The sequence below is a fragment of the Bufo bufo genome, chromosome 6 (genome assembly GCF_905171765.1).
Source record: "Bufo bufo chromosome 6, aBufBuf1.1, whole genome shotgun sequence".
Lineage (NCBI taxonomy): Eukaryota > Metazoa > Chordata > Amphibia > Anura > Bufonidae > Bufo > Bufo bufo.
In genome coordinates this window covers 234903381-234927472 of record NC_053394.1, presented here as the reverse complement: position 1 = coordinate 234927472, position 24092 = coordinate 234903381, and the positions used below count along the sequence as shown (strand labels likewise).

At 45.8% G+C, this 24092-nt stretch overlaps 1 protein-coding gene across 1 annotated transcript in view; it reads right to left on the bottom strand.

Annotated features, from left to right (window-relative positions):
• The window catches only part of LOC121005637 (synaptotagmin-15-like), a 190080-nt gene extending 170123 nt beyond the window's left edge, over positions 1-19957 (bottom strand). Inside the window, exon 1 of the mRNA XM_040438409.1 lies at positions 19917-19957. Within this exon, the coding sequence (XP_040294343.1) occupies positions 19917-19957 (41 nt within the window). The remainder of the gene's footprint in view (positions 1-19916) is intronic.
• Positions 19958-24092: the final 4135 nt, after the last annotated feature.

Sequence of the window (24092 nt, the reverse complement as noted above, 5' to 3'; positions counted from 1 at the left end):
TTTTGCCACTACCAGTAATACACGCCAAAAAAAGCTTTAGAACATATAACTGCACCGCTGAATGGCAAATATATATATTTTTGCCACTAATACACACCAAAAAGGGCTGTTCTTTTCTCAGTTCACTACACAACGGCAAATACTTTTTTTGTGCCACTAATACATGCCAAAAAGGGCTTTAGAACTTATAACTGCACCGCTGAACGGCAAATAGGCCCTTATTTTTTTCCACTTATACACACCACAAAATTCTTTACAACATATAACTGCACCACTGATCGGCAAATAATATATATTCTTTTGCCAATACACGCCAAAAAGGGCTGTAATTTTCTCACTTCATCACACAACGGCAAATGGTTTTTTTTGCGCCACTAATACACGCCAAAAAGGGCTTTAGAACATATAACTGCACCGCTGAAAGACAAATATATATATTTTTTGCCACTAATACATGCCAAAAAGGCCTGTAATTTTCCCAGTTCACCACACAATGGCAAATACTTTTTTTTTGTACCACTAATACACGCCAAAAAGGACTTTAGAACATATAACTGCACCGCTGAACGGCAAATATATATTATTTTGCCACTAATACATGCCAAAAAGGGCTTTAGAACATATAGCTGCACTGCTGAACAGCAAATAATATATATTTTTGTGCCACTAATACATGCCAAAAAGGGCTTTAGAACATATAACTGCACCACTGAACGACAAGTGGAAGGCTGAAAAGTCAGCCTGAATTTGTGGGAGGGGCGTCTTACCTTCTTAAGCTCCAGCCCCCAGCTCCTCAGGGAGCTTCTGTTCATACGCTGGATAAGGAGTCGCTTGCTCTAGTACTGCATCCGTGCACGTCGTGAGTTACTTTCATCTGCTTAGTTTCGTTTCATACACTGCCGTTCACGTCTTCTGGAGAGGTAAATTCTGTGCCATACTGCGTGTCACAGTCGTTACCTTTGGCTGTGACTTTCTGTCTATGCTCTCGCTGCAGCTTCGTTTCTGTGTGTCATTTGTGGTTCTTTATGGGTTAACTCCCCTGTGTGCCTATTTGGAGTTAATCCTCTGTCTGCTCCATGGGTGTGGCTTCTCTGCTGCACCCATGGAACCTGTATATAAGGCTGAGGTTCCTCAGCTCTGGTCAGCTCTCTTATGTGTCTGTACCTAATTTCCGTTTGGTATTGCTTGACGACACGGTGGTCTCTCCTGGGACCTCCAACTCGTGACACTTCGGCTCCCTGAGTCGGCGTGCGTTCCAGCGTGGAACACATGCCTATACACATTCCTGCTCCAAGTTGTTTTTTTTTTTGTATTTGCTTGTCTCCTTTTCCCGATCCAACTCCCTCCCGAGGCAGCAGGAGGGGCAAGGTCTGGCCCGTGGGTCCCCCCCTCCACACGCCTCCCCCGCCCCGTCATTACTTAGTGCTCCGCTGCAGCCCATCGTGCGTTCCAGCGTGACTTAATCCTGTCCCCACTGGGTCCCTCCCCCTCTCGATACACACCTTGATTCTGGCCCCACAACCAGGTCTCCCGCCCTATGTACTACTTAGGACGGGTGGTCCCAGTCCCCCAGTCTGCTGGTCCACATGGTCACCCCACCTGCACATTTTCCCAGGCAAGCCTGGCACCCCCGTCAAAACAGGCCATACATAGTAGAGGTATCTAGCCCCTGGGCAACAACGGCCATGTCCACAAACAGCCGCAAAAAAAAAAAAAAAAAAAAAAAATCCCTCAGTAGGGCACAACCACAAGCTCACAAGGTCATCCCCGATTCCTCATTTAGGGAGGGGCCCCGGGGTCCCCGCTGTGCTGAAAGGGCGCTAGTTCTAGTTCGGTGTTCAAAGAAACTGGGGGGTCCCAATACGAGTGGGCCAGGTCATCATCACACACCATACTCATTCAGTGGTCACAATGCTCACTACAGTCATCTATTCCATGGGGCGTCAGTGCCATGTGTTATATGTATGTATTTTCACGTTATATGCTGTTGTCTCCTCTACTGGTTCGCCAGGCTCACACCTACCTTTGTCTCCTGGCCTCACCCAGGCTCGTACCTACCTCTGCCTCCTGGATCGCCCAGGCTCGCACCTATGTCTGTCTCCTGGTTTGCCAGGCTCATACCTACCTCTACCTCTGCCTCCTGGATCGCCCAGGCACGCAACTACCTCTGTCTCCTGGTTCACCCAGGCTCACACCTACCTCTGCCTCCTGGATCGCCCAGGCACGCACCTACCTCTGTCTCCTGGTTCGCCAGGCTCACACCTACCTCTGCCTCCTGGATCGCCCAGGCACGCAACTACCTCTGTCTCCTGGTTCGCCCAGGCTCATACCTACCTCTGTCTCCTGGTTCGCCCAGGCTCATACCTACCTCTGTCTCCTGGTTCGCCCAGGCTCATACCTACCGCTGCCTCCTGGGTCGCCCAGGCACGCAACTACCTCTGTCTCCTGGTTCGCCCAGGCCCATACCTACCTCTGTCTCCTGGTTCGCCCAGGCTCATACCTACCTCTGTCTCCTGGTTCGCCCAGGCTCATACCTACCTCTGTCTCCTGGTTCACCCAGGCTCATACCTACCTCTGTCTCCTGGGTCGCCCAGGCTCATACCTACCGCTGCCTCCTGGGTCGCCCAGGCACGCAACTACCTCTGTCTCCTGGTTCGCCCAGGCTCATACCTGCCTCTGTCTCCTGGTTCGCCCAGGCTCATACCTACCTCTGTCTCCTGGTTCGCCCAGGCTCATACTTACCTCTGTCTCCTGGTTCGCCCAGGCTCATACCTACCTCTGTCTCCTGGTTCGCCCAGGCTCATACCTACCTCTGCCTCCTGGTTCGCCCAGGCACGCAACTACCTTTGTCTCCTGGTTCGCCCAGGCTCATACCTACCTCTGTCTCCTGGTTCTCCCAGGCTCATACCTACCTCTGTCTCCTGGTTCGCCCAGGCTCATACCTACCTCAGTCTCCTGGTTCGCCCAGGCTCATACCTACTTCTGCCTCCTGGTTCGCCCAGGCACGCAACTACCTCTGTCTCCTGGTTTGCCCAGGCTCACACCTACTTCTGTCTCCTGGTTCGCCCAGGCCTGTCATCCTCCCCAGTTATGTTCTCTTTTCTTTCCGAACTTTATGGATTTGCCCTCTCAGGAACGTGTCCTGACCGTTCACTCGTACGACATTTTGGACCAAGGTCAGGTGACCCAAGACATCGGTACAGGTAATAGCCTCTAAGCCCAGGTACGTACCCAGACCGACACAAGCCTTCTCGTAGGCACCGGTCGTACTACGTTCTGGTCACGTATAGTTATTGCATATTTTTCCTGGAACAGTCTGGTTATGTATTCCCCTGAATCATTCAGGTTTAAATATTGGCCTGAATCGCTCAGGCTTCTGTATTTTTCCCTGGTCTCTCAGTGGGTAGGTAGTGGCCAGGTCCACCCAGGTCCAAGGTAATTCCCGACGCACCCAGGGTCCATCATCTTCACGAAAGGCGTATGTAATCGCCTGATCGCTCAGGACTCCATGTTGCCTGAACAGCTCGGGATCCAAAGTATTTGCCTGAATCGCTCAGGTTCCATGCATCTGCCTGGAACGCTGAGGGGTTTTCAGCAGGTTCCGGCTGGTTCCCGGTTACCCGGTTTGTGTCCTGCATGTCTGGATTCCTGTTTCCCGCAGGTCTCGTTGCATGCAGCGCGACTTCGGGCCCTGATTCTGGCAGTTCAGGGTCACCCAACAGTTGGCCATGGCGCCCAGGCTGCATCCTGGTTCTCCGTCGCTTCATCCCAGTGCCACCAGATCGCCCCTCTCTCCGGGTCTCATACCAACGCAAGCTTATTGTCATGTAAGCAGGGCCTCAGGCCACCGGAATTTCGATCCATCCTCAATTGTGTCGCAGGGCTACTCCGTGTCCGGTCACTCCACGGTTCAGGTAAGGTCCAACCGAGTGGCGGCTTTACGCTCCTCCGCAGCTCGGAGCCTTCCTTTATTCATCACGAGCCTCCATCCCTAGGTCTTCAGTATCGCCGGAGAGTTGGCAGCGCTGTCCGTCGATTCGGGTAGGTTGTGATCCTTTCTATACCATGGTCATTCCTGTTTCCTTTCCACTCTCGCCGGTCACTCGGCCACTGCTCAAAAGGAAAAGAAAAAAGAAAAAAAAAAAAGAGAGAGAGGGAAATATATGTATGTGTACTATCCTGAATATCTCAGGGTGTATTTTCCTGAATCGGGTTTCATATATTTCCCTGATTAGCTCAAATTTTCACGTATTTCCACGATTCACCCAGGTCTCAGTTCCCTGAATCGCTCGGGTTATGTATTTCCCTGAGTCGCTCGGGTTTATGTATTTCCCTGAATCGCTCGGGCCATGTATTTTCCTGGATCGCTCAGGGTTATGTATTTCCCCGAATCGCGCAGGTTTGTTTTTTTCTGTCTCTTCAAGTTGACTGTATTTCCAGGTTGTATGTATTTTCCTGATTCTCTCAGGTCACGTATTTCCCTGAATCGCTCAGGTCTTATTTCCCACAGGTTGTACGTATTTGCCTGAATCGCTCAGGTCTTATTTCCCACAGGGTGTACGCAGTTGCCTGAATCGCTCAGGATCCAATATATTTGCCTGAAAACGCTCAGGGGTTTTCCCATACCATCAGGAAACTACCAAGCCGGTGTCAAGGTTTACGAAGTTTTTTCCAGGTCCCACTTGCAAGGTGGCTTGGACGATGTCTCCTACACCCTGGCGTTCATAGCCCACTGTCACCGCAATCTCAGGCTGTCATTTAACACCATCGGGCTGTACCTAGCGGGGATACAGCACTGCACCATGCTTCATAATCCAAATGGGAGGTTCCTTTTCTTCAGTGCAGACAGTCAAGGCGGCCCTTGGGGGGATCCAGAAGTGCGGGGATGCCCCTACCGGCCGTAGACAGCCTGTCTCCGGCGAGATGTTTAGGAGACGCTGGATGGACATTCTTTTGGGCACTCCCCTAGTTTGGTTATTAAGGCAGCCTTGTACCTCAGGTTTATGGGTTCCTTAGGCCAGGTGAGTTCACCAGCACCTCCCCTAAACGTCAGGGATTGCAGGTGCGGCAATTGTCCTGGGTCCATGACCCCTTTGTCCTCTGGCTCCCTTCCACGAAATCCAATCGGCTTGGGCCTCCCTCGGAGGTCGGATTCTCCAAAACTTCGAACGATTGGTGCCCGGTCGTGGTCCTCCGGCGATTGGTAGCCCTGTTGCCAGATGCCCCCCTAGATGGCCCGCTGCTTCCTTGGCGTGGGAGTTTCAGGACTTCGATCCAGTTCGTGTCCCACATCAGAACGCTGGCTTCAGGTCTCGGTCACAACCAGCTGGCCATCACAGGACACTCGCTCCGGGGCCGCATCCTCAGCATGAAAAAGGGGGTCCCGGCGCACGTGATCAAATGCATGGGTCGCTGGTGTTCTTCTTGCTTCACGAGGTACATCCCGAACCCAAACGTAGAGATTTCCTAGGCTTCTCTAACCTTGCTCTCTGAGAGGAATTAAATGTTTTGGACACTACTCTGCTCTCCTCGTCTATTTTTGCCCACTGCTAGGCTTACCCTCGCCCCTGGCTCCCGGCACAACACAGCCAGTTTAGGTCAGGGGAAGCGCTTCCCCCTCATCATAGCCTAAGCCTCTCCCATAAGTGGAAGGCTGAAAAGTCAGCCTGAATTTGTGGGAGGGGCGTCTTACCTTCTTAAGCTCCAGCCCCCAGCTCCTCAGGGCGCTTCTGTTCATACCCACCCCCCCCCCCCTGTTCTCAAACACTCCCTTTAGGGTACGCCCACTGCTAGGCTTACCCTCGCCCCTGGCTCCCGGCACAACACAGCCAGTTTAGGTCAGGGGAAGCGCTTCCCCTTCATCATAGCCTAAGCCTCTCCCATAAATATATTTTACCACTAATACACGCCAAAAAGGGCTGTAATTTTCTCACTTCACCACACAACGGAAAATACTTTTTTTTGTGCCACTAATACATGCCCAAAAGGGCTTTAGAACATATAATTGCACCGCTGAATGGCACATATATATTTCTTTGCCAATAATGCATACCAAAAAGGGCTGTAATTTTCTCACTTCACCACACAACTGCAAATACTTTTTTTTGTGCCACTAATACACGCCAAAAAGGGCTTTAGAACATATAACTGCACAGCTGAACTGCAAATATACCCTTATTTTTTTCCACTTATACACACCACAAAAGACTTTAGAACATATTTCTGCACCGCTGAACGGCAAATAAATATTTTTGTGCCACTAATACATGCCAAAAAGTGCTTTAGAAAATATAACTACACTGCTGAACGGCAAATATATTTTTTTGCCACTATTACAAAAAGGGCTGTAATTTTCCCACATCATCACACAACGGCTAATAAGCCCATTTTTCCCCACTAATGCAAGCCAAAAAATGCATTAGAACATATAACTGCACCGCACAAGGGCAAATAAAATATTTCCTTGTAATAAACCCTGTTAATGGCTGTATCAAACAGCACTTGCTCCCCAATACCAAGAACGGTTTGCTGGAATTACAGTGCTGTATAATGGCAATTTGGATACCCAGACAGTGCAGCAAGGTGTAATAGGATTGTTCCTATTACCCAGGCTGTAAACTCCCCTAGTGAACTCTGTACTGTGAAATAATTCCTCCCAATCCTTTCCCTGAACTTCTATACAGCAAAATAAAAGTTTTCAAGTCTTTTCTAGCACTGTCCCTAGCGCCTGCTGACGTCTCTTCCTGCGCTAAGTACACTGGAAAATGGCTGAATCCAAGATGGCTGAGGCTATTTATAGGGCTGTGACTTCACAGGGCTGGTTGGCTGCTGATTGGCTGCATGCATGGCATTGTGGGTGAGCCCTCGTTCCCAAAGTTCCTTGATCCATGTCCTAACACGTGCAGCAGCAGCCATTTTAGGAAAAAATGAAATTAGTTACCATGAAGCGTGAGGAAATTCAGATTTGGTGCAAATCGAATTTTACCGGAAATTTTTATCGAATTCCACTTCGTCAACTTCGATACGCTCGTCTCTATTGATGACCTATCCTCAGGATAGGTCATCAATATCAGATTGTCGGGGGTCCGTCACCCCTGCCAATCAGCTATACGGGGAGATGGTGTGTGCAGTGCACATGTGCCATCTCCCTTCTCTCTTCCTGCCCGTTGCCGCTGTACTGCTGATCAGTGGGGGTGCCGAGTATCGAACCGCCGCCAATCTGATATTGATGACCTATCCTGAGGATAAGTTGTCAATATTAAAAAGCCCGGAAAACCCCTTTAAATGAAAACCAGTATTTAGCCCATCTAGTCTGCCCAATATACTGAATACTATGAAAAGCCCTTGGCCCTCTCTTATATGAAGGATGGCCTTATGCCTATCCCATGCATGCTTAAACTCCTTCACTGTATTTGCAGCTACCACTTCTGCAGGAAGGCTATTCCATGCATCCACTACTCTCTCAGTAAAGTAATACTTCCTGATATTACTTTTAAACCTTTGCCCCTCTAATTTAAAACTATGTCCTCTTGTAGCAGTTTTTCTTCTTTTAAATATTCTCACCTCTTTTACCTTGTTGATTCCCTTTATGTATTTAAAAGTTTCTATCATATTCCCTCTGTCTCGTCTTTCTTCCCAGCTATACATGTTAAGGTCCTTTGATCTTTCCTGGTAAGTTTTATCCTGCAATCTATGTACTAGTTTAGTAGCTCTTCTCTGAACTCTCTCCAAAGTATCAATATCCTTCTGGATATATGGTCTCCAGTACTGAGCACAATACTCCACAAGGTCTCACTAGTGCTCTGTAGAGCGGCATGAGCACCTCTACCACTAATCTAATTTTAGAAAAGTCAGTTTTTCTAAAATCTAAAACTTTTGTTTGTGTGGTGTGACTCATTCACTGTACTTATAGTAAACCACACTGACTGGTGATCACTGGATCCCAAGCTTTCCCCTACAGTAATATCAGATACCAAATTCCCATTTGTGAATACTAAATCTAAAATGCCCTCCTTCCGGGTTCGCTCCTCAACTACTTGCTGTAGAGAAAATCCCAGTAGGGAATTTAAAATATTTGTACTCCTGGCAGAACTAACTATTTTGGTTTTCCAGTTTACATCAGGAAGATTAAAGTCTCCCCCTGTCTTGCCTTCTCTGTCTTTCCTATATAGAGAGAACCCTGGTATTGTTATATCCCAGTCATTACTCCCATTCAACCATGTCTCAGTAACAGCCACTAAATCTATATTCTCAGATGCTTTATAGACTCAAGTTCATTGATCTTATTCACTAAGCTGCGAGCATTTGTAGACATGACTCTGAGCTTCTCATTTCTTAACCTATGTGCTACTGGCATTGTTCCGGGGGGCAGTCGGACTGCTGGATTATCACCCTTTTGCCCCCCTTTCCTAGTTTAAATGCTCCTTAGTAAATACTTGTTCACTGAAGACATTCGTTCCTTTGAACGAAAGATGCAAACCATCTTTCTTGTACAGTTCTTTTCCATTCCAAGAGCTAGCATGAGACACAAAGCCAAACCCTTGGTTCAGACACCATTCACCAATCCATACATTGAATTCATTAATGCGCATCTTCCTGTCATTCTGAAGGTTATGCACAGGCAAAACTGCAGAGAATGAAACAGTTGATGCAACCTCCCGTATATCATTTCCAACTGTGTGAAAAGCTTCCTTCACCTTTGAAACCTCATTGCAAGCCAGATCATTTGTCCCAAGATGGACAATAACATCCACCTAACTTTCCTGCTTTGCTTGCCTAACAATATTAAGGATACGTCATCTATCCCTGCTAGCGGTAGCACCAGGGAGACATCTCACAACACCATTTTCCTCAAACTTCACACCTCTTATGATAGAATCGCCCACCAACAGCTGCTTACTATCAGTCATCACCTTATCCTTTTTGTCTTTGGCTGCAGTCTTGAATACTTTAGGCATGGGAGATGATTGTTCCTCACCCACTGTGCCTGAGCCATCCTCTATGTTGCTCTTGCACTCTGAAAGTGCTGCAAATGAATTATGGAGAGCGACAGAGTGTGGGACATGTCTTCTATCAACAACTCTCAGTCTACCAGAACCTGCAGTAACCCATCTTCCATTTCTAGGGGGCCTCTGTGGCAGTGGCATTGCAACATTCCCAGCCTAAGTTTGTTTAACATTTAATTTACAAATATCTAATTTCAAAAATGCGATTTCCTGCTGCATTATGGAGAGCTGGCTACAGATCAGACAGCATTCAAACCTCTGAAGAGTGGAACCTGAAATAAAAGCACAATAATTCCTGCACAGAACCAGGTTTGCCATTTTAAAGAGGGGAAAGATTTTAAACAAACAAATCTTACTTTTTTAGTTTGTATCCACCTCCAGATTACCTCCTGAGTATCTCAGATGCACTTATAAAATGCAGCAAGCTATAATTAGGCAAGCTAATACTATGTGGCTATATATATATATATATACACACACTCCCACAAAAGTTCCTCCCCCAACAACAAATTTAACACCTTAATCACCTATGCTCATTTGCAATCAGACAATAGTGAGAACCTAACAAATTCCTTACCTTTTTTGAAACAGTGTCTGAGTATCCACCAGAAACACAGCTGAAATTCTGCTACAGTGGAAACGCTCTAAGTTAGTCTAACTTAGTCTCCTGAATATCTCAGATGCACTCATAAAATGCAGCACTTAGAAAATGCAGCCAGCTATAATTAGGCAAGCTAATACTATGTGGCTATATATACACACACTCCCACAAAAGCTCCTCCCCCAACAACAAATTTAACACCTTAATTACCTATGCCCATTTGCAATCAGACAATAGTGAGAACCTGTCTAACAAATTCCTTACCTGTTTTGAAGCAGTGTCTGAGTATCCACCAGAAACACATCTGAAGTTCTGCTGTTTTGAAGCAGTGTCTGAGTATCCACCAGAAACACATCTGAAGTTCTGCTGTTTTGAAGCAGTCTGAGTATCCACCAGAAACACAGCTGAAGTTCTGCTACAGTGGAAAAGCTCTAAGTTAGTCTAAGTTAGTCTCCTGAATATCTCAGATGCACTTCTAAAATGCAGCACTTTGAGAATGCAGCAAACTATGACTGCAAAATAGTCTACAAAATAGTGTTTAACTGTTTAAAAAATAAACTCCTCAACATTGAAATTACAAACAAAGAAATACAAGCCATAAGGTTATGCAAATCAAGGATTTAGCAGTTGTCACTAAGATCTGCAGATGATCAAATTTTCAAGCACGTGGCTCCAATGTGTGGCATGTGGGAGGGGCACATGTTCGTCAACATGCCAGTTATCCTCACTTGTCGCATACTGAGAGGACAGAATCTTTGAACTGAGAGACCTTAGTTTATCATTTCTACAGGTCCTTGTGCCTAGGGCCCAGGGATGGGCAAACTGCGGCTCTCCAGCTGTTGTAAAACTACAACTCCCAGTATGCCCAGTCTGCCTACAGCTATCAGCCTACAGCAGGGTATGATGGGATTTGTAGTTTAACAATAGCTGGAGAGCCGCAGTTTGCCCATCACTGGCCTAGGCTTAGGTGTCAGCACCATTCAACATTGAGTGACTGGGAGACAACAAACTGCAATCACAGCAAGAGGTGTACAGATCTGAACCTCTACACGGAAGGATTGTCTCATTAAAAGAACGCAGGGGCGTAGCTAAAGTCTCATGGGCCCTGGTGCAAAAGTTCAGCTTGGGCCCCCCTTCCTCATTGCTTTGTGGCAAGGGGTAGAGAAGCACATAGTCTTCACGCTGCGCACTCCCACTCCCCTCCAGCCAGAGGTGTAACTTGACCAGCATGCATTTTCTATAATACTGGTGTCTTCTTATGCACCACAACGGTCTTTGAGCCCCCTCAGGCTCTGGGGCCCGGTAGCGACTGCTACCTCTGCACCCCCTATAGCTACACCCCTGACTATGTGATTATCAATATAGGCATGCAAGCAAAGGGCCAGTTCGAGCCTGCAGTAGAATTCAGGAGGGCACCTGGTGCTCCTAGCATTAAATAATGCTGACAGCACCAGAGTGTTATGTACCCATCCAACGGCTGTGAGGAGGGCTTGGGCGGCCCCCAGGGGTAGGCAACCTCCGGCACTCCAGCTGTTGTGAAACTACAACTCCCAGCAGTCATAATTGCTCTGCTCTTAGAACTGCTGGGAATTGCAGTTCGACAACAGCTGGGGTGCCGAAGGTGGCTGACCCCTGATGTAGGGTCTGTGACAGGTCTGCCCTTACCCCCCCCCAACGAGTTCTAACCAGGAGCATGATATGATGGCGGTTAGGGCTCATGCACACAGCTTTCAAATATATATAATGAAAGCTATAATTGGGAGGAATATGCGGTGTCAGGCCATTGCTGAAATACATGAAGCCCACGGGGGCACTCGGGAAAGCGGCATTTGATATTTGCCATTCGGTGTTCTTGGAAAGGAGGGTAACAACATTTTTGCGCGCTGTAATGGCGGACATATTGCTTAAGACTCATAGTCATTGGTTATTATTTTTTAACTTTTATTTTTGAAGAAAATTTTCCACAACTCACAGATAGAACATTTTCCCTCAGAGCCTATGTTCATTTTTGAGGGCTATTTTCCCTCAGCACAGTTCAGTCATTAACCCCTTAAGGACACAGCCTTTTTACACCTTAGGACCAGGCCATTTTTTGAAAATCTGACCAGAGTCCCTTTAAGTGCTGATAACTTTAAAACGGTTTCACTTATCCAGGCCGTTCTGAGATTGTTTTTTCGTCACATATTGTACTTCATGACACTGGTAAAATGTAGTCAAAAAAAATAATTTTTTTGCACCAAAAAATACCTAATTTAACAAAAATTTGAAAAAAATTAGCAAATTTCAAAGTTTCAGTTTCTCTACTTCTGTAATACATAGTAATACCCCCAAAAATTGTGATGACTTTACATTCCCCATATGTCTACTTCATGTTTGAATTGTTTTGGGAATGATATTTTATTTTTTGGGGATGTTATAAGGCTTAGAAGTTTAGAAGCAAATCTTGAAATTTTTCCGAAATTTACAAAAACTCAATTTCTAGGGACCAGTTCAGGTCTCAAGTCACTTTGCGAGGCTTACATTATAGAAACCACCCAAAAATGACCCCATCTAAGAAACTACACCCCTCAAGGTATTCAAAACTGATTTTGCATACGTTGTTAACCCTTTAGGTGTTGCACAAGAGTTATTGGCAAATAGGGAGGAAATTTGAGAATTTCATTTTATTGTCTAATTTTTCATTTTAACCCATTTTTTCCACTAACAAACCAAGGGTTAACAGCCAAACAAGACTGTATCTTTATTTCCCTGACTCTGCCATTTACAGAAACACCCAATATGTGGCCGTAAACTACTGTACGGCCACACAGCGGGGCGTAGAGTGAAAGGTGCGCCGTTTGGTTTTTGGAAGGCTGATTTTTATGGACTGGTTTATTTACACCATGTCCCATTTGAAGCCCCCCTGATGCACCCCTAGATTATAAACTCCATAAAAGTGACCCCATCTAAGAAACTACACCCCTCAAGGTATTCAAAACTGATTTTACAAACTTTGTTAACCCTTTAGGTGTTGCACAAGATTTAATGGAAAATAGAGATACAATTTCAAAATTTCACTTTTTTGGCAGATTTTCCATTTTAATATTTTTTTTCCAGTTACAAAGCAAGGGTTAACAGCCAAACAAAACTCTATTTTTTGGCCCTAATTCTGTAGTTTACAGAAACACCCCATATGTGGTCGTAAACAGCTGTACGGGCACACGGCAGGGCGCAGAAGGAAAGGAATGCCATACGGTTTTTGGAAGGCATATTTTGCTGGACTGGTTTTTTTGACACCATGTCCCATTTGAAGCCCCCCTGATGCACCCCTAGAGTAGAAACTCCAAAAAAGTGACCCCATTTTAGAAACTACGGGATAGGGTGGCAGTTTTGTTGGTACAAGTTTAGGGTACATATGATTTTTGGTTGCTCTATATTACACTTTTTGTGCGGCAAGGTAACAAGAAATAGCTTTTTTGGCACCGTTTTTTTTTGTTGTTATTTACAACATTCATCTGACAGGTTAGATCATGTGGTAATTTTATAGAGCAGGTTGTCACGGACGCGGAGATACCTAATATGTATACAATTTTTTTTATTTATGTAAGTTTTACACAATGATTTCATTTTTAAAACCAAAAAAAATGTTTTAGTGTCTCCATAGTCTAAGAGCCATAGTTTTTTCAGTTTTTGGGCGATTATCTTAAGTAGGGTCTCATTTTTTGCGGGATGAGATGACGGTTTGATTGGCATCTATTTTGGGGTGCATATGACTTTTTGATTGCTTGCTATTACACTTTTTGTGACGTAAGATGACAAAAAATGGCTTTTTTTACACCGTTTTTATTTTTATTTTTTTACGGTGGTCATCTGAGGGGTTAGATCATGTGATATTTTTATAGAGCCGGGCGATACGGACGCGGCGATACCTAATATGTATACTTTTTTTTTATTTATGTAAGTTTTACACAATGATTTCATTTTTGAAACAAAAAAAATCATGTTTTAGTGTTTCCATAGTCTAAGAGCCATAGTTTTTTCAGTTTTTGGGCGATTATCTTGGGTAGGGTATGATTTTTGCGGGATGAGATGACGGTTTGATTGTTACAATTTTGGCGTACATGCGACTTTTTTGATCACTTTTATTACCTTTTTTGGGAAGTAAGGTGGGCAAAATTTCAATTTCATCATAGTTTTTTATTTTTTATTTTTATGGTGTTCACCGTTCGGGTAAAGTAACATGACCGTTTTATAGATCAGGTCGTTACGGACGCGGCGATACCAAACATGTGTAGGGAATTTTATTATTTTCATTTTTTATCAGTGATAAATGTGTTTTTTGATTTTTACTTTTTTTTCACTTTTATTCACTTTTTTTTGACCCAGACCCACTTGGTTCTTGAAGATCCAGTGGGTCTGATGTCTGAATAATACAATATATATTGTTCTGTACTGTATTTTACTTACACTGAACAGATCTATGCCTTTCAGCACAGATCTGCTCAGCACCATGGACAGCAGGACGCCTGAGAGGCGTCCTGTTGCCATGGGAACCTTCCCCGTCTGCTCAGAACTTCGCAGACGGGGAAGGGTAAGGAGGGGATCTCTCGGGGGGCTCTCTGGGGGCTCTCTCCCTCCCCATCGGGGGGCTGCAAAGGCACAGCAGCCCCCCGATGGGAGAGGGAGGGAGCTCCCTGCGCTGTTAACCTTTTCCATACAGCGGTCCGTACGGACCGCTGTATGGAAAGGGTTAAACGGCTGACATCGCATCGCAGATGTCAGCCGTTTATACCAGGGTGCCAGCAATGTGCTGGCACCCTGGTATCCCCACTAGACACCAACGATTATACAAGGGGAGGCGGGCGGGGGATCGCGATCCCGCCTGCCGCACCGCCCGCCTCCTGCACCGCCCACACCGCCCGCAACCCTCGCCCTGCACCTCCCGCCACCATAAAAATCATTCGGGGGTGCAGGGGGGGGTGAATAAAACTTTTTTTTTAGGCATATAAAGTTTCTGATCCCCGCGGTCAGGGACTGCGGGGACCAGAAACTTCAGAAATCGCAGCAAACCGCAGGTCTGAATTGACCTGCGGTTTGCCGCGATCGCCGACATGGGGGGGTCACGGGACCCCCCCGCGCATTTAGCCTAGGTGCCTGCTCAATGATTTGAGCAGGCACCGGGTTCCGATCACTGCCAGCCGCACGGCAGTGATCGAAAATACACAGGGCGTACATGTACGCCCTGTGTCCTTAAGTACCAGGGCACAAGGGCGTACCTGTACGCCCTATGTCCTTAAGAGGTTAATCCCAATTCATCCCTGTTTACTAAAACTTCCCCCGACGTTAGTCTCCACACCTCCCCATTGACTGCGACCTTCATCTGTATTATAAAGTACTGTAGAGGGCCCGGCCAGAGGCTATTCAAAACTCACCTCGCGCCGCCAGCCACCGCACGTCCGCACAGTCACTGCCGCCTGCTGCTTCTGAGTGTCTGACTGGGAGGGATCCGGAGATGCACGGAAACCACGCCTCCGGGCGGCTCCTCCTCACTCTCCTCTGACACACGTGAGCTGCCTACTGCGCTGCGCCGTGCGCACTGCCCCCGGCACTATTAGATCACATTTTAAATAGGAGGCGGTGGGGGGGCCGTGGGCCCCCCTGGCTCAGGGGCCCGGTCGCAATTGCGACCGCTGCGACCCCTGTATCTACGCCACTGGAAGAACGGCATGTAGTGATCCATTCTGTACTGCAAGTGAAATCAAACGTCACATCGCAAGTCTGTGATGGCTCACAATGTCTACACAAGCCATCAGCACCTGTTTACACGGGCTATGAGCCAGACGTCCAGCTACAGATGTTTTGTCTTGGACACAATGATAGCCAGAGATTGGTCTGGAGACCACATGGGAAATGGCATGAATAGGGGAACATCACCCTGGTACAACAATGACAATAATCTTTATTTTTTATTTTTGTTATTAATATGGGAAAAGGGCTGATTTGAATTATTATACATTTATTTTTTTATAGTTTTAAAAACGTTTTCATTATTTTCACAGATTTTAAGTCACCCTAGAGCAGGGGTGGGCAATTATTTTTTCGATGGGGCCACATGAGAAACTGAAAATATTTTGGAGGGCCGGGCCAAAAGGCTAAACTCAATACTGCATAAAATCAATTGTATTTCTTTATAAAAAGCAGTAAATATCATTGTTGGACAACTGGTACGAGTACTTGTTATAGTTAAACAATGAAAAAGTGAGGTTGCCTTACAAGAAAAAAATTTAAATTTATTAAACAAAATTTCCCAAAACAATGAACATTTTTCACTATTTGTGACTCATATTAGTGAAAGCCATTGTCCCCCTGTGAATCCAGCCATTGTCCCCTGTGAATCCAGCCATTGTCCCCCTGTGAATCCAGCCATTGTCCCCCTGTGAATCCAGCCATTGTCCCCCTGTGAATCCAGCCATTGTCCCCCTGTGAATCCAGCCATTGTCCCCCTGTGAATCCAGCCATTGTCCCCTGTGAATCCAGCCATTGTCCCCCTGTGAATCCAGCCATTGTCCCCCTGTGAATCCAGCCATTGTCCCCCTGTGAATCCAGCCATTGTCCCCCTGTGAATCCAGCCATTGTCCCCCTGTGAATCCAGCCATTGTCCCCCTGTGAATCCAGCCATTGTCCCCCTGTGAATCCAGCCATTGTCCCCCTGTGAATCCAGCCATTGTCCCCCTGTGAATCCAGCAATTGTCCCACTGTGAATCCAGCCATTGTCCCCATGTGAACCCAGCCATTGTCCCCATGTGAATCCAGCCATTGTCCCCTGTGAATCCAGCCATTGTCCCCATGTGAATCCAGCCATTGTCCCCTGTGAATCCAGCCATTGTCCCCCTGTGAATCCAGCCATTGTCCCCCTGTGAATCCAGCCATTGTCCCCCTGTGAATCCAGCCATTGTCCCCCTGTGAATCCAGCCATTGTCCCCCTGTGAATCCAGCCATTGTCCCCCTGTGAATCCAGCCATTGTCCCACTGTGAATCCAGCAATTGTCCCACTGTGAATCCAGCCATTGTCCCCATGTGAATCCAGCCATTGTCCCCATGTGAATCCAGCCATTGTCCCCATGTGAATCCAGCCATTGTCCCCTGTGAATCCAGCCATTGTCCCCTGTGAATCCAGCCATTGTCCCCTTGTGTACAGAACACCCCCCCGGCCCCCCCATCATATACAGAACACCCCCCCCCCCCCTTACAATAGTACACACCCCTCCCCCCCCCCTTGCCTTTAGAAACGTAATGCTCAGAGATGATCAGCCATGTGTTAGTCACACTGACTACACACAGCACAGGGGGAGGCGGCCGCAGCTTCATGCTTGTCGGCTCTGTGACTGTCAGTGTCAGACAGTCACAGCCGATACTATGAGAGCCGCGGGCGCTGCGCTGTTACAGAGAAGGGAATAATTGCGGCCGGCCGGGTCCCGGGTACGGCTCGCACGAGGCACCCCCCCCCCTGCTGTGTCTTACCTAGACAGTACTGCCGCTGACGCTGCCTCCCTGCCACCGCGCCATGCCACACGCAGCACGCCGAGTCGGAAGTCCTCTTCATTCGCGGAGGAGGGGTATCGTTGCTTGGCACGCCTCTGGCTCCGCCCGGGGGCCGGATTAAAAGGTCCGCCGGGCCGTATACGGCCCGCGGGCCGTAGTTTGCCCAGGTCTGCCCTAGAGGTAATTGCTGCTCTTATAGACTATGCATGTATACTGGAGGTTGGGAAGGGGTTAAAATAAAAGTCATTTCCCCCATATAACTTGGGCCTTGAGCATTAGTGATTGAGAACACCACTGTGCATTTACAAGCTTTTATTCTCCTGTTATACATTTAAAAGGATACTGAGATAGGGATTTATGGGGTCATTTATCAAACTGGTGTAAAGTAGAAGTAAAGTAGTTGCCCATAGCAAAAAATCTGATTCAGAATATTCAGAATCTTTCAGTTATTATTACGAAGTATAGTAATCAGAACTCACTGTTATTCGGTCTTCTCCAATATAAATCAAATTCCAGGCTATTTGCTTTCTCCAAAGTATTTTTCAAATAAAGTTTATTATAGAAACATAGAATGTGTCGGCAGATAAGAACCATTTGGCCTATCTAGTCTGCCCAATATACTGAATACTATGAATAGCCCTTGGCCCTATCTTATATGAAGGATGGCCTTATGCCTATCCCATGCATGCCTAAACTCCTTCACTGTATTTGCAGCTACCACTTCTGCAGGAAGGCTATTCCATGCATCCACTACTCTCTCAGTAAAGTAATACTTCCTTATATTACATTTAAACCTTTGCCCCTCTAATTTAAAACTACCGTATTTTTCGCCCCATAAGACGCACTTTCCCCCCCTAAAAGTGGGGGAAAAGTGCCCCTGCGTCTTATAAGGCGAATGCTGGCAATTTACATGGCAGTCTGCCATGCTGCAGCATCTCAGACTGCGATGTATTAGTGAGGAGGGTCTGTAGTAGGCGGGGAGAGCGGCGGGGCAGTGCAGGCAGTGTACTCTGGCCCGCCTGCTTCATTCATGTCACGTGCCTGCTAGCTCTTACTACAGGAGACGGAGTGTGACATGTAGCGGTAAGTACAGTACAGATGGGGAGCAGGGGGAGCGCAGTTTAGATATTATGATTAACACTAGGTATAATACAGTACATACTGAGCGGTGGGGCCAGAGTACAGTGCCTGCACTGCCCCGCCGCTCTCCCCGCCTACTACAGCCCCTCCTTAGGCATCTATGGATGGGATGATGGTGGGGGGGGATCTGTGGATGGCATTATGATGGTGGGGGGGGATCTGGGGATGGCATTATGATGGTGGGGGGGATCTGTGGATGGCATTATGATGGTGGGGGGATCTGTGGATGGCATTATGATGGGGGGGGTCTGTGGATGGCATTATGATGGGGGGGGATCTGTGGATGGGGCTTATGGGGGGGGGATCTGTGGATGACACATATAGCAGTGTCATCCACAGATCCACTACCCCATAACAGTGCCATCCACAGATCCCCCCCACCATCATAATGCCATCCACAGATCCCCCCACCATCATAATGCCATCCAAAGATCCCCCCCACCATCATAATGCCATCCACAGATCCCCCCCACCATCATAATGCCATCCACAGATCCCCCCCACCATCATAATGCCATCCACAGATCCCCCCACCATCATAATGCCATCCACAGATCCCCCCCCACATCATAATGCCATCCACAGACCCCCCCCCCCCATCATAATGCCATCCACAGCTCCCCCCCATAACAGTGCCATCCACAGATCCCCCACATAACAGTGCCATCCACAAATCCCCCACCCCATAACAGTGCATCATCCACAGATCCCCCATAATAGTGTCATGCACAGACCGCCTTTAGTTCAAACCCACCAAAAGCACACCTTTTGGTTAAAAATATTTTTTCTCTTATTCTCCTCCCCAAAAACCTAGGTGCGTCTTATGGGCCGGTGCGTCTTATGGGCCGGTGTGTCTTATAGGGCGAAAAATACGGGTATGTCCTCTTGTAGCAGTTTTTCTTCTTTTAAATATTCTCTCCTCTTTTACCATGTAGATTCCCTTTATGTATTTAAAAGTTTCTATCATATCCCCTCTGTCTCGTCTTTCTTCCAAGCTATACATGTTAAGGTCCTTGAATCTTTCCTGGTAAGTTTTATCCTGCAATCCATGTACTGTATCCTGCAATATCCATTCAATCCACAACAGACCTTGTTTTCAAGCTTTTACTATTAATGACTTCCACATACATATTTTATGAAACTTTTATTGCTAATTATTCCAAAAGAAATGCCACCATCAATTAAAAACAGCTTCAGATCCCATGAATGTGCACAGTCTGAGCACTCAAATGAAAGCAAAGACTGGTATATGGAGAGTGGCATGTATCCAGCCTTCAGACTCCTTAACTCATAACCTGCCTGATGTATACACTATATGTTAAGGTGGTAATCTGAAAATATGGACAACATTTTTTAATCTGAATAAGCTTTAAGCATTGTTTTTTAATTCAAGCTCATGACTCCTAACTTCTTTAGGAATAAAATCATACAAAACTAAATATAAATATATACAGTATATATATATATATATATATATATATATATATATATATATATATATATATATATATTTGCATTTTTCAATCAACTGTAACTTAAGTTTTATTATTTCCATACATACATTATTTCCATATGTACCTTAAACCCTCGGCCCTACCCTAGTGTTGACCAATCTCATGACTACAGCTATTTCTTCTTATCAAACTTACTCTAACTTCTCAAGAGACATGAACTTCTTCATCCAACCCATTGTGTCTAGATATGCTCCTTAACTACTAATAACACAATACAATCTCAAGTTAAGGCTTTCCTTCCCAACCAAACAAGGGTTGGGAAGGAAAGCCTGATCTGATGTCACAAATGATATCTCAGAGAAAAGGATAATTTATGGGCAGTGGCAAAAACTATGAAAAAGTCTGCTCTGACCAAGCTGCACTTTCGGCATTCCCTTTTATACCCTGTAATGTATTTATACTGTGGTATGTCAATTGCATAATATGCTCCAAGAATAGGCCAAAAAATAACTTCTTTCCAAAATTTCAGATTCCATTATTTTCCTTACTTTCAAATAGCTATTAGTCCAACAGAAAGTTCATTTACTATTAAATAGAACCTGTCACCATAAAATGCAATGCATTTGATGTATCGTTTTGTGAAGAAAGATTCTGTAAAACGTGCAGTTTAAACATTTAAACCTCTGCCTTTTAATACTTAAGACCACCCTCATGTGCATATATCAGTGGCTGATAGCTATCGCTGTATACACACTTACACAGAGAATACTATCACTGATAACACCTCCCCCGTGTGCTAATGAAGTCAGGAAAAGCAAATATTTAAATGTATAAATTAAAAGTTTTAGTGAACCTTTACCACAAAACTATATATCAATCTACTCAGCTTCTCCTGCTCTATAACCTGCTGCCTGCAGATTACACTGCATTTCATGGTGACAGGTCCACTTTTCAGATCCTAAAATTTATTTCCATCTAAACTCAGATCCTGATCTCCTGAGGAGATTGGCAGAAAAAGTTTATCAAGAGATGACACAGACAACGCCGTTTATCTGTCAGAAGGGTTATTTTAGTGGCAAGCATTTATCAAAATAAATGGGAGATCCCATTGTTTTCACAAAGATTGCTACAATGGAGGTCATTTATCAAAGACTGGCGTCTTTGAAACTGACATAAATGATAGTGAGTGTGTCAGGCCAATGAACCCCACACCTAAGACTAACTGAATATTTGTAAATCTATTATAGCTTAACGCTTAATCACCAATTCAAAACCATATACATAACAAATGATATGTATTGACCTAGGAAGGCTTATACACTGCCATCTAGTCTTCCACAGGATGCCACAAAAGGCCTTAACGACTATGGGGGGGGTCATTCAATAAGACTGGCATTTTAGAATGCCGGTCTTATCCTTTTAGCTGGCGATGGATGTGCCGAATTTACAGCGTGTACACCGCCTGTCTAAATCTATACCAGCGCCCTTGCTGGAATAGAGACTATTTTCTACGCCTAAAACAGGTGTAGAAAATGATAAATGAGATGGGCCTCCTGGCCTGCCCCCTTTTCTAGACCTGGCGTGAGCGGGGAAAAGTCACAGATTGCGGCGCAAATAACCTTTGAACCACAATCTACGACTAATATACACCAAAAAGTGGGGTGTATCTGTTAGTAAATGGCCCCCTATATTTTTAAGCAAAATGGCAAATTATAAGAGGTATAGCAGACAAGCAAAGCTTATAATTTTAATTAAATGTTACATGATATATATCAAAAACAGGTCCATGGCACTTTCAGATATTGAAGGTTTATTGGAATTACTGCTCACAATGTGTTTCATGAGCGAACCTGAAGAAGTTGGCAGTCCATTTGGAGGAGGCAGGAGGGAGCACTGCTTAACTATGCCAACTAACTGGTTTGACTGTGGGCTAGTCCTAAGGGCTTTATCCTGGTGATCCCCTGGTTTTCACCTTTTATCTCTTGTACAGGGATCTGGTCTGTGCGGCAGGGGACCCACCAGGCATTATTATTATGGCTGACAAGTGTGAAGATTGTGAGGATACTGGAAAGAAATGAGCCAAAGATGTATGTGCATTACACTCTGCAGACACATGTGGCTGAAAGAAGTCTTCATGGCATTCTGGGCCAGATGGAGATGAAAAGGGAAAGCGAATGACTCCAATCAGAAACATCACTGTACTGCACAACTATACTGTAATCGCTTACATAGCCTCTAGAGTACTTATGTAGAAGTGGTATTTATCACTATGCAGTCACTGTAAGGTGCCTATCATACTATCAGCCACCATACCACCATACTAGCAATGCCACTTGGTGGTGTGGTGGTGGGGTCAGATCCAAAATTTGTCCTGGATCCCATATGACCTTAGTTATGCCCCTGTTCCAAGGGGAGAAATCTATCTATATCTATCTCTATCTCTATATATATATATATATATATATATATATCTATATCTATCTATCTATCTATTCATATTAGACAGGTGGCTTTGCACTGTGGAAGCCCTAAAATCTGCTTCTGTCAGGTGAGCTACAAATTATAATTGCTATATTTTCTTAAATCGTCATGTAATAAAAAGAATAGGAAAGTACAATACCAAAGCATGAGATTGTTCTGGTATACTTTGATTGCCTCTGATTCAATTAGGATATGTTCTGTTTATTCTCTATAGAGCACAGATCTCATTTCCGCATATGTAAATCAATGCTTTAATTTTAGTTTGAATCATTTTTATAATACACAGAACTGCAAAAGTAACAGGAAACAATACCTTTCATTTTCTCCTGCACTCACAACCAGATCCAATTATTTTCTTCATAGGGTTGCTTGCAGCAGCTGATTGTAAACAGTGCCCGACCCTTTCAATTACCAAAAAGTTACGACTTCACTGTGACTAAGAAGTCTAAAATAACATCAATGACTTTAAATAAGATCTTACATCATGGTTAACCACCCACATACTGTATCTGCCCTTTTGTTTGCTTTTATTCATCCATCCAAGGATCTAAAGTATCTCTCCTCACTTGTAGAGTTCTCATTTAGGGGATAAAATCATCTACAGTACTCGTGTGGAAGCAGCTTTTGTAATGTGTACAATGATACACATAAACGTTCTCAGTTCAGGAAACACAGTCTGTGCATCATTTGAGTGCAGTACATTAGACCCACAATCCGATGGGAACTGACTGTATCATAAATTACTATGGTGCAATCAGTTCGGGTCAGGGACAGGGCCGGATTAACGTAGGGGCTGATGGAGCTGCAGCTCCAGGCCCCTACCATAAAATAGGCCCATCCGCCAGCCAAAAGGCCGTCGGGAACGGCCCGCGCTAAAAGTCCTCTGTTGTACACAGCGCAGCGTGCAGGAGGGATAACCGTGGGTGCACTGAGGTCATATCCGGCGCTCCGCGGCATTACAGGAACAGCACCAGCTGCTCTGACATCCTCCCGCCGGATATACGTCACAGGATATCCGGCGGCAGGACGTCAGAGCAGCTGGTGCGGTTCCTGTAATGCCGGCCCGCCGGATATGACCTCAGTGCGCCCGCGGTTATCCCTCCTGCACGCTGCGCTGTGTACAACCTGCTCAGCAGTTTCGACCAGCACACGGCCCGCTCAGCCACACCAGCCCGCAAGACAGCAGGAGCTTCTGGAGCAGGTATCAGATAAACTCATCCAGTTGGAAGGGAGGGCAATCATAGTGCTGTTATGATTTATGGACACAGCTCTCAGCATGCTTAGCCAGCCTTCTATCTGGCTTTGTATCTTGAGAGTCACAGTCCACAGGCTGTTTCTGAGCCTGTGGACTGTGACTCTCAAGAAGCACAGCCTTCTATCTGACTGGCTAAGCATGCTGAGTGCTGTGTCCATAAATCATAACACAGCTCTATGAAAATTACTGTTTCTAGCTGCTGTTGTCCACAGTAGCTAGAAAACAGTAATCTTCATAGTGATGTTAAATGATCACTATGGTGTCAGGAAAACAAAGCGGTTTTCCTGACACTATAGTGCCCTGAGGGTGACCCCACCCTCAGGGTCCCCCTCCCGTGGTCCCCCTCCATGTTGCCAAGATAGACGCCAAATGAAGGGGTAGTTGCAGGAACAAAATACTTTAATTAAGTGTAATTAAGACACTGAGTGCAGTTCCATAAAAAGGCCCAGCAAAATCCTCAGCACCAGGCCCATGATGCTCCTAATCCGGCCCTGGTCAGGGATGCCATGGCCAGTTCGAGAGATGAGACCGAAACTCCGACCGTGTTTCCCAGACCAAGCACAGTCGTGTGACCTAGAACTGCAACCCCCTCCCTTTTGGTAGGAAAAAGGGCTGGACCACTTCTGCCCAAAAAG